At 40.8% G+C, this 11,722-nt stretch overlaps 1 protein-coding gene across 3 annotated transcripts; it reads right to left on the bottom strand.

Moving 5' to 3' along the window:
• Positions 1-1,771: 1,771 nt before the first annotated feature.
• Positions 1,772-11,354, bottom strand: spsb1 (splA/ryanodine receptor domain and SOCS box containing 1). Of its 3 annotated transcripts, none has more exons than XM_035656830.1 (3): positions 11,240-11,354; positions 5,282-6,172; positions 1,772-3,729 (listed from the first exon to the last, which is right to left on the bottom strand). In XM_035656830.1, exons 1-3 carry the CDS (start codon positions 11,247-11,249, stop codon positions 3,602-3,604), a joined length of 1,029 nt encoding a protein of 342 aa, XP_035512723.1. In that variant the 5' UTR covers positions 11,250-11,354; the 3' UTR covers positions 1,772-3,601. The 3 variants fall into 3 exon arrangements, with proteins under 3 accessions (XP_035512723.1, XP_035512724.1, XP_035512725.1); XM_035656831.1 differs by having other exon boundaries at positions 11,132-11,315; XM_035656832.1 differs by having other exon boundaries at positions 5,282-6,168; positions 11,132-11,315.
• Between the last annotated feature and the right edge of the window lie 368 nt (positions 11,355-11,722).

The following is an 11,722-nucleotide window of genomic DNA, read 5'->3' as shown; positions in this document are numbered from 1 at the left end:
GTTCAATCAGTGTAAACCCATGTGTTTACATTTTTTCCTGTAACGAAATCTTGATGTATTTTTTAAGAAGCAACTTTCACTAAAATTAAATGAATGCACTTTTCAATGCGAACATGAGGTGATCAAGCTTAAACAGTCTTTCTCATATCTTCTGAAATACTGGCTGTATAATTTTAGCTTTAAGTTTAAAATGTGAGTCAAAGTGCTTTTTCATTTCTTGCAATTTAGCGTAACTCAATGCACCATAATACTGAGTTTGTATTTAAACTGTATTATACCTGTAGCTTGTTGTTTGGCAACATTTTTCACAGTATTTTTCCTTCCTTTATGCACAAGACAACATATTAATAATAATAAATAGTAATAAAAGTTATATACACATTAAAATAAATCCCTGTAGGGACTGCAAATGAAAAAGAAGCAGCGAGCGAGAGAAAAACATATGGTGTTAGCCGGGTGTTTGTGTTCAGCCAAGTGCTAAATGAGCCACATTTACACATTTTATGACTAAACAGATCTAATCATGCAAGTGATTGCAGAAGGTCACATTGTGTGTACAATCACATCGCTCTCGTTCATATTCTAAGATATAATTTAAGTCCCAGGGTGTGTTTTAGGGCACAGGATGTTTCCCAGAAGGCTTAAACTGACTTTAAGAAGGGCAACAACATTAAAAGAGGATCCTGGGCTCTGTGTACTGAGGCCTTATCGCAGTGGCCCGGGTTTGATTCCAACCTGGCGCGTTATTATCTCGTGGCCACGAGATAGTAAGGCGTGGCCACACATTTTTTTAAATTTTTTTTATCCAATGTCACCAGGGGGGCTCCGTAAAAAATTATTAATTATCATCAAATTATTTAAAAAAAAAAGAGGATCCTGTAATATTTATGGACAGAAAGAGTCTGAAAACATGTTCTTTATTGACTCTGTGTGATTTGACTAGAATATAATTGATTTGTTCAGTTTGGCTTATCAAAAATTGTAGAATTTTAAACTGTTGGGTTTTTAAAGCACTGAATGGTTTATTTCTGATCTGCTGCTCCGTTATCAACCACCCAGACCTCTCAGATCGTCTCAGTTCTTTTAATTCAGGGCTTTTGTTTCTGCCGTTTATTAAACTAAAAATGACTATTTGTATCACTGCACTTTAATTTGTATTCTCTTGTTTAATCCATCTTTATTTGACTCTTTCAAAACTCTATGTCTGTTCTTGTGTTTAGTATCTCACCTTTATGCCCCGAACACCTTAAATAAAGCACTTTGTAGTGTGTTGTTGTGAAGTGTGTAGGATTTAGTGCCATCTAGCGGTGAAGTTTCATAAGTTTTTTAAGTAACTAAATACAGCTGGCGTCTGTTTTTGATGACGATGGCAGACCACAGCATCTGTAGATTAAAAACTTCGTATCGAAAAGATTATAAAAACATTATACACTCATGAAAACATACCTATGGATATTAAATTTATAATTTATCTATTCTGCCAATAGATCCTCCTAAATGTTACACACTTGACCTTTAAATGCTGTGCACATCCACATAGGTGTTCTCAATTATTCTGGCTGATTGGACCTCTAATCAGGTGGAGTGAGATCACCAAACTGTATGATTGCTAAAGTGCAACTTGTCTTGCCCTAATTGACCTTTTTCACAGCAGACATGTTGACCTGTCACAGTAGGAAAAGCACAGACGTTACTAAGAACATAAATGATAGCTCTGCCCTATTTAGTGCCTCAGTAAACCACGACAGTGTGATAGCACAGCAGCAACTACTTGGAACTCAGCCATCCTTTATTAGTTACAACCTGTGCTTTTCCTACAATGAACAAGTCAAAATGTCATCTGTGCAGGTCACCGAGAATCAAAACAAACACCAGAGGTAAGATGTCATTGAAGGACAATCTGTCCACAAACCCACTGTACTGAGAAGAAGTCTAATCAAGTGAAAAACACCTGTGTGGGTAAAAATAGTTACAGTGTACAGAACATCTCATTTCTTTAGTGGCAGTAGTACATTTGTAACACTTTCAGCCTCAGTTTTCACAGCAGGTTCCTGTACAATGCACAATACAAAATAGATACTTTGAAATAAACTTTAATAGATACTTACAAACAAATCTACAACAAGGAATACAAATAAAATGGAAGTTGCAAGCAAGGAAAAGTAAGGTGTGGCACAGTGTGTCCACATCAGCTGAGTGCTGAATAAGGACCACATCTGCACATTTAAAAATACTAGAGTCAACAGGTCTATGATATGGCGTTTGACAATACATTGGCAATCTGACCTTCTTTTGTTACATTTGTGCAGCACTTTGTGGATTGTCTTCTTCTGTCACTATGGTGCCTTTAATTTGAAGTTTTTGCCGATTCAGACACAGTGCCGTTCACCAACATACCGGTAGTCTGTTTCCCTAAACCCTTTTTTTTTTTACCCTTTACATGTTATAAAAAGACAAATCACTACATCAATGGTTCTCAGCTATGTGCCAGTGAGACCCAAGAGTATCAGGTTTTCATTCCAACGAACCACTTCAGTTGGTTAGTTTCCAATTCTCTGGCTGAATATGTGCAAATCAGTGAAAATCAGCTGTTGAGAGAGAGTGGCTGAATTTAAACAAAAACAAAAACGGCACTCTTGGGCCCCGACAGCATGAAAACTACTGCACTAGAAAAAGCAGGAGTGACAGAACAGATTAAAAAAAAAAAAAAGATATTGTGATTGTATTGAGAAGAATTTCCTGCAGATGCATGCTACAAATAATCACAGTGACATTATCCTTCCTTTAAAATTTCTGCTGATGATGTTCCTGTCGGATGCCTTGATGGTAAGCTGTGGGGCATTCTTCCATATGGCAGAGATACCGGATAGTGCAGTGCGTGGTCGGAGCTGCTCTTCAGCTGCCTCACAGTGCATTCATTCACACCGCACTACGGACTCACTCTGGAGTGGTCAGCATCTCCTGTCTGTTGTGTGGACCGCCCATTTTTTTAAATTTATGAGCCATTTAAAAACATCATTTCTAAAAGCAACTAGGATTTCACCTTATAATTCTCAATTTGAGAGGATGTACAGGTTGACGTGTGTGCTGCCCCCTTGTGGTCAGATTCTGGCAGTGCATTTCACCAATGCTCAGTTTACATTTCCATCACACAGTTTTGTTTTAACACAACCAATAATAGTTAATTTTTTTTTTATTATTTTTTTTAAAAAAAGGCCACAAGATAGAAATTCATATTCATATAGTCTGGAGGTCACAGCAGAGTTACTGACCACATATGCCACCACACTAACTTATTAACTGGAGGAGGTACACCAACATGGTGACTGTCACAGGGCATCGTCTGGATCAGCATGTGCATAGTGCTCAGTGATTCCTGATTTTTATAAAGTTAGAGAGTACAATTGCAAAGAGTCATAAAAACAGGATAAGAAACTCAAAAGGAGTCCAGCCACTGACACAGACGCATACTTGTGGAAGGCTGAGTCAGTCCTGGAGGCTTGAGCAATGTTGTCGAACGGGTTCAACCCAAGAAGGATCCCAGAGAAACATGAGAAAGAGACGAGGGCGTGCTGAGTGTGTGTTGGGACCGTCAGCGCCGTCATTGGTAGAGCAGGTAGTTCTTGAGAGAGGCCGGCAGGGGCAGTCTATGGATTTCACTCAGGCGGTCTCTTCCTAATGCCACCCTCACCGAGCGCCTACACAGGTCCATCAAAGAGAGCGGTTCAGCTGGGGGGAGAGAGGGGGACAGGAGTGAGGAAGAGCTGGAAGATGTTTTTATGTGTTAGCAATGGCTGAATCTCATTTCAGGAGCATGAAAATGTCAAGCTTTAATTCAAATCTTGGGGGCCACTGTCTATTAAAATGTGCAGGCACAAGCATAAAATAAAGTGCACACAGGGGGGAACGGCCTGTTATAAAAATGTTGCAACATTTGTGTCGTGTTGTGTTTTGAAATATGTGAAAAGCCTAAAAATCAAGATGGTGCATGCAGGATATTCAAGGAGGAGGTTCACACCGATGTGAAATCCACTCTGAATTAATGAAATGGATGAATATTCCCAGAGGTGGCATTACCACATCTAGGCAGCTCTCAGTTTGTACTAGGGAAAAGATCAAACTAACAAATGAATGCAGCAAACGTCTGTCCTCTAGTGCTACAACTATAATTTGTCAAAACATTTAAAATCGATGAAGCATTTTGTAATCTATTAATCATTTGTAAAAGCAAAGTGTTTGTGTTTCTGATCAGTTTTGATCATTTAGGTTTAGTGCATTTGTTTAAAAACAATACAGTAAAAACTGAATCTGACTAAACAATTTTGCTACTTGACAATTTCTAATGTGTAAGACACATTTTGTCTGGGCTTCAAACAAGTATTAAACCTTTCAGAGCCAGAAAAATCAGAAGAAACTCTTTAGCATACTGAATCCAAACAATCAGAACTTTCAGTACATTTTGAGAGACAAACTGCCTTTAACATGTAAGATTGGAGATATCCTTTCTCTACCAATAGAAACTGGTCCTATGCATATCACTGCATCTGTAGCGCTTCTTTTCCACAGGCCTAAACTAGGTCGAGAGATCCGAGCTGCACATAAAAATCTAATGAGCACAGAGCGCTTGGGACATGCGGGTAGTACAACATGTTTTGATAAGCACCTACATTCCCTCGTTTAAAGCTCATGATCGTCTCACCATGAAATAATTGACATTAATCCAATTGGAATACAATTTGCATTTCTCTGTGGGGGGAAAAAAACCAAAAAACATGCAGCTTGTTTTTTATACATGAACATTAAGGATCGTTTTCAGAGCGATGAACACTAACATCTATAATGGAGGCACCACTGTCTAGCTTAAAAAGGAAGGCACAGTAGAGTTAATGACAAAAACTTGGGCAGGTCACAATGAGATCACCACATCTTTTTAGGTGATTCAGGAATCCAGTTAAATATTAATTTATATGCAATCTGGACTGCCTGGCACAAATACAAATGATGACATGTGATCACATGTCCTGCTTTATAAAAGCCAGAGAGGTAGTCCTACTGATGTCAGTCAGACAGTAGTGCTGCTCTACAGTAACCCCGTCTGCAGTAATATCCCTGCTTAGACAGTATGGCAAACCCTGAACTGTCACACCTTTGTTTATTGCACTTATAAAATGATACCACTGGTTTTGCAAGAGCTGTACACATCATCACGGATGGCAAAACACTGTTGCTAACGAGAGAAAAGAACAGCAGTTTCTTTAAAACATTTAAAGTTTGCACTTACGATCAAGTCCATTTATGTACCGGATTCGTATTTCACAGTGTCCCCACACTGCGCTCACCACTGGGTACAGCTTCCTGCCCTTAAGTCCTCTGAACGCCACTCCTAGATAATGTCCATCCACTATGTAACCCAGAGTCCCCTCATCCATGTCCAAGACGACTAAGAGGGAGTCTGGTATTATGAAGGTGTCGTCTGGCTCGAGGAACGCCGGGTAGCTTTTTCCTGGGTGATTCTTGCCGTCGTGGTAGAGTTTACTCCTGCACAGGTCCCAGCCCCAGGACTCCGCGTTGCTTCCTACCAAAGCTGTGTAGCCCACCGAGTGTAGCGGGGCGTCGCTAGTTGCCACGCCGACCACAGCGTGCGTGCCCCTCTGACGCATAGCCCAGCTGATCTCCCACACATGCAGTCCCCTTGTGTAGCCAACACGGCCCCGGATGGCGTCCGTGCTCTGCGCCACGGGGTGCCTGTGAAACACCAGCTTGTTGTCGTCCTTGACGAAGATGTTGAGGGAGCGGTCATCGTTGTTCCACGAGTTCTGGACCTGGACGTCCAGGCTGGCAGGTGGCATGTCCAGCAGCAGATCTAGTCGAGATGGCTTGGTGTGACTGAGGGCCTGTAGCTCCAGCTTCAGGGGGCTGAACGCCGGATCCCGCATATCAATGGTTTTAATGCCACCTGGGACTTTTTGCCCCATGCTCTGGGTGGTTATAGCAGCTCCTCCTTCTTCCTCCTCCTCCTCCTCCTCCCCCCTCCTCAAAGACAAATGGGGGGAGTAATCAGCCTCAGACCCTCTCCTCCACTGTGCTCCTGCAACCCAAGAAGCAGGTTGGTGCTCTTGTGTCACTCGATGCAGACAGACCAAGGTCAGACCAGGTGTTGTTTGAAGCCTGCCTGGAGGGATCAGAGGAGACGGAAAAAATAAGGCAAAACAAGTTAAATATTAACGGATCTCATTAGGCATCTTTCTGTTTGGACCAAGAAATGTGAACATCAGACTCAGACCAACAGCAAGATAATCATAAGGCACACTGTCCATCCTTATCATGCAATCATACCCTTTGATGGTGACAACATGCTACTTCTGCTGAAATGACATACAGTATTTGTTGGAAATGTGACAATGTGTGATTATATTTAATGGAAAATTCACTCAGTGTTTTAACTCGATTCATTTGGGTTAGGTGGACAGCAACTGATGTTAACTGCAGGGTTGTTAAGCGGCCTCAAGAGGTGGCTTTGTTTTCTTGTGATGCTTAGTGTATGAAACATAAAGAAGGCAGTGTCACATGACCTTAGAAATCTGAGATGTAAACCTAAATACCGACTGACACGGATAACATTACCATTACATAACAGCAGGAAAACATGCATCTGCTGACCATGGCCTCATTTCCTACAGTCACTATTATTGTGACGTGTTTGACCACAACTCATCTCTTAAGTTTGGAGCAGTCGGACAGTGGACTGTATTTTCTGGCTCGTTTTCCCTCCTAGCCAGTTCACTATAATAAAATCGAGAAAACCAAGACAGACAAGACCAACAAGTTTCTGCCACTCAACTATCATAAAACGCATCTGCTAGATTGAAAAGATTACGTATAATGGATTCAATTTATTACAGAGAATACACTGGCTGAGTTACAGTGTCAGATTGAAAGGCAATAGTTCAACATTTCATATTTGTTTTATCTGCTGTGCACAAAGTCTTTTAAACACATAGCTAACTAGGGTCGGGCAGTGGCAGTGTATACCATGAGACCATATACTGTTTATACCACAGTAGCTATCACGTAATGTATCTGGTTGTACTCAAACCATTGTAGGAAATGTAGATGACGGAAAAAATGTTTGCGTCATAGTGGTGTGTGCTTTGATTTGTCAGGTATTGAACTTGCTGTCAATAAGTCAAAAAACATTTGATCCATAATCCCTTTCTCAATTGACTACAAATGTATTATATTGCAATACTGCAACATATAACAATAAATATACCTCAACAGAGACAATGTCAGCTAGCATAATTAAGAGGGTACCTGCCTAAATCTGTTCGTTTAACAACTGAAGAGCACTGGAAACACGTTCTTTGTATGTTTAAACTTTATGCCTTTATGATGATTTTACCAACAATAAAGAAAACACACTTTATCCAACAGTGGAAACATTTTGACATAAAGCTCCTCAGTTGTGCTCTAAAGCATTATGTATGGATTCATTGTGTTTATGAGTAATCCATAAAAAAAACTAAAAAAAAACTCATGATCTGACCATGCTTAGCTGCAATTAACTGGAACAAATTGAATTTGAGCGATCATTTCAGGGATATGCACTTCTAGAAACTAGACGTACTGACTAATAACTACAATAGTTTTGCCTGATGTAGCCTCTGTAGACATACAAACGACCATAACACATCAGTGACATACTGTGATTCATTCTCAGTTAAATGTACCTGATGCATACGTTCAGGAACCAATTTAAATTAGATCCATCCAGGATGTGTGACGGAGGAGCAACATGCCACCTTGACCCTAGTATTCTCATCAGTTCCTACGCAGTTTATAAAACACAGATGTCCATATAGTGTTCAGAGCTCTCCTTGTAAACACTCGTGTTATTATGTCCTCTTCCAGCTAAGTGAGTCAGTTAGGGAAAGGGCACACAAACATGAAAAAAAACATTCAAACCTCATTTGATTAGTTGTCCTCAATTTTACGCATTACTTCGTCTGCAGCTTTTCTTGATAAAGCGCAGTCAACCCTAGAATTTGTGATAACATGATGTCGCAGATTTCTACCACTTATCAAGCAGCTACAACACAAAGTTCCCGACAGAGGGGACAACTTTCTTTCCTGGTGAGTGTACACAATCAAAATCAACCGTATTGGATCAACTGATAAAAACACAAGCTTTATAATGAGCTGATAAATTGATTTGGTATTATCATTTTGGTTTCTCAAAAGCTAATGAACATGAAACCCAGTGCTAAAGGAGCACAGAAGTAGATCCCAGGCACTCCATGGGCTGACACGTTACTCAGCCACTATTCCCACAATCTCCAAAAATAGGTGGAAAAAAGAGGGGAAAAACCTTCAGCCATTTCTTATTATATGGTTGTCTAGTCAGAGGGCAACAGGAAAAGCAGTAATAAAACGTCTGGCTTAAAGAAATAAAATTTAAAAAAACATTCTTGTATTTGAGGGAGACACTGCTGGACCAGTTCTTTTGGGGCAGAAACTGTTTCAGGAAGACAGAAACTTAACAATAAAAGCCTGATGAATACCTGCTGTCCTTTCCTTCACCGGCTCCATTACAATAGACCACAGCTGTGACAGGGCACTCACTGCAGAGCCTGAATCTAGCTGGTCAACAACATCTTATAGCTCATTTTTACACTCAATTGGACTACTTAAAGCCAATAGCCAGGCCCTTATTTATAATAGAAAAAACTATTTTGTCCGATACCCCACACCCAAAGACATATAATTTGACTTTTAGTGGGCGCAGGTGTAACTACTGCTGCTCTTTGGTCGTCGTACCTCTGCCCGTGTTGCAGCTAGGCTGAAGAGAGCATTGTGTAATGTGGAAAACTGTGCTGCTGGGAGGGCCACTCTAATTGAATTGTAGACAAGAGTTCATTGAGAAGTGCTTTGGCTCTTCTTCTAATGCAAGTAAACAACCATTTAAATGGGTCATGTCTCTTCGGTGATTGGAAAACAGGAGGGAAGAAAAAGCAAGCAGCGGGTGGCCAGCATCTGAATGTAAACAATCTCTTTTTCAATGCCTGTCCAGCATTCAGGGAGAGTGAAACATGTTCATTTGCGTTCATTTCTCTTTGAGCCAGGAGTTTACCGTTCCCTCTCCTTGTGGCAACGGGCCACCTCGCAACACAACATGCACAAGTAAATCAAAACTAAAACAGAACAATAAAAAGATCTTCCCACATTTACCTTCGACTTGGAAACAAACATACCATTTGGAGCATAAAAGGTGGCTTGTGGAGGGCTATATTTGGGCTGGATCCTGGCCTGGACTGGTTGGGGTTCCCGGGCCCCTGGGTTGGTTTGGAGCTTATTAAAATGCAAGAGGAAAGGCTCGCTGGATTTGCTGAGCCAAGGAAACACTTGTCTCTATTGTAAGGCCCAATTTAGACCGGGCCCACCTGAACTTAAGCCCTAGCCTGTTTGTTGACCTGCTGAGTACATAAAGCTCAAGGTTTACCAAAGACAAAGTCATCCATTGTACAGATACAAAGCTTGAATGTGTCATGTCAGGAAAGTGTTGCTGAATATAATACTATGAAGAAATTAAAACTGAACCGGGTTTGAGTCTTGAAAGGGGTTTAGTTGACTTTTCTTTGGCGCAAGTCTGTACCCTACGCTAAATTGCCAGTTTATTAGGGATACGTAAACTAAAACTAATGCAGTCTAACGCAACAGCTCTGCAATATATCAGGCCTCCATGAAAGCTTTACGTTCAGTTTTTGTTGATTCAACTTCATTGTCATTTTGTAGGGTGCTACTGAACTGTATTACAGTATACTGAGGTGTCAAATATCTATCCTCACTAGGGATGGGATGATAAACAATATTATCACGTGTTGCAATAAAAACCACACCAATGTGTCGTGGTGATTTTTTTTATTATTGGGATAATCGTGAATATCCTCACAAGTAACTTGAAAAAGCTGTCAAGCTCACTAAGTACAGTCCTATATTGATATACTTTAAACAAGGGGACAAGGGGGAACCCATATCTTTCCTGTCCCCATGGCTGGGCCATTGTATCCAACCTAAAAAACATTAAACAGGATGTGAGGAAATACTATGATGGATTATAAACTACAGGAACAGGGATTTAAGGTGTCCTATCAGTGATGCAATAAAAATGTACTGTATGGACTTTGATAATAAAATGTCAGGTAAAGTGAGTCCAGTATGTTTTAGTGCCTTTTAAAAAGAACTTTAAGTATATCTTGAGGAATATCGTGATAATATTGTGTATCGCAATCATTTGGGCCAAAGATAATGGTAACATGAAATCTTCACATCACCTAATCCTCACTGATATAAACTGGGTAGACAAAATGTTAGCAGCAAGTCTTCAGCACACATTTATATCCAAGAGGACCAAACATTAGACAGAATGTCTCGATATAACGCAAACAATACAAGTCAACAGCACCACTAACGACAGACCCCAGAATGACCATAAAGTTGAGTGAACACCTCTCTAAAAAAACAGTTTTAACTAAAAACGTAACTAACCGTAAGCTCTATGAACGTCAGACGCATTGTCTGTTAGCGTTAGCTTTGGATAAACACACCTAATAAACAACTGAGAGCATGTAGGCCTTCTGAGCAGTTAACCCATAGTAGCAGTCCGTGCTAGCTCATGTTAAAAAGCAGCCTGTAATCTTCACACAGGCGCTCGTGGGGCCGGGTAGCACCCGGGTGGAACGTCCACGCGCGACACCCGGACGGGGACGGCGCGCGAATCGAACGTTGGAAGAAACTGTAGAATTTGCGACCGTTTACCTTCAGGCTCGGTCGCGTTCGAAACGTTGGTTACACAACAAGCGGCAACAAGCCGTGCTAGCAGAAACAGCAACAAAACATGGCTCATGTTGATGAGCGGCGGGCACAAACCGCAGGAGCAGAGCATTATTGCATTATTGCTTTACTGAAGCGGACGGTAGGGAAGTGACACCTCTTCGCGAGTGTTGTTTTTCGGTATCAAATACGTAAAGTGTGATGTGAAGAGAAACAGTGAAACCGAAAGGAGCTCTTCGGCGGCCACCATATGAGCAGAAAACGGGGAGAAGGGGATGAAAAGCACATAACAAAAACAGACCTTGTTAAAGTTGTGAGACAGGCAGTGAAACAGAGGAGTGGATGAGACCGGGAGAGGCTTCAGGCTTCACCTACTCCATCGCAGTTTTCCGTTTCCTTGTCGTCTTACCTTTTACCATTTCAGGCTGAACATGAATTAGGTGAAATGATGATGGCTGCTCTCTAACATCTCGCCTATCACGTGGTAAAATGCTCCCAGCTGCTCTGCTAGATTAGGACCTCCCTACTGGCGGCCTGCAGCCCGGGCGAAGTTGGCTTCATGTTGGGGTTGCAGTTAATGCGGATTTTTCTGTTAGTTAAAATTTAATATTTATTCATAATGCACACATTTTAGATTACATGGGGGGGAAAAAACAGGTATAAAAACCTGAACTGTTTATTTATGAACTGTTTAAACCGGTGGCTATAAAAGGGTTTGGTGTTAAATGCTGTCAAATTTAATACATTAATTCTGATTATATTTTTAAATAACACGTTAAAATGAAATGTTGTGGCAACATTTTACATTAAGTGATACGTTTTGATATGATATGTTAGATATTTCTATTAAATACTCTACTAATGTGCCACAATAATGTAATGTCTTTGAGTT

The sequence above is a fragment of the Morone saxatilis genome, unplaced genomic scaffold (genome assembly GCF_004916995.1).
Source record: "Morone saxatilis isolate NCDOM2014 unplaced genomic scaffold, NCSU_SB_2.0 Contig15, whole genome shotgun sequence".
Taxonomy (NCBI): Eukaryota; Metazoa; Chordata; class Actinopteri; family Moronidae; genus Morone; species Morone saxatilis.
The sequence above is the reverse complement of the archived record's forward strand: the minus strand, read 5'-3'. Positions and strand labels throughout refer to the sequence as shown.

Bases quoted from the DNA above. Each gene is read 5' to 3' on its own strand.
- spsb1 (XM_035656830.1), bottom strand. The intron at 3,730-5,281 runs GTAAGTGCAAAC...CTCTCCCCCCAG, and splicing joins GTACATAAATGGACTTGATC to CTGAACCGCTCTCTTTGATG.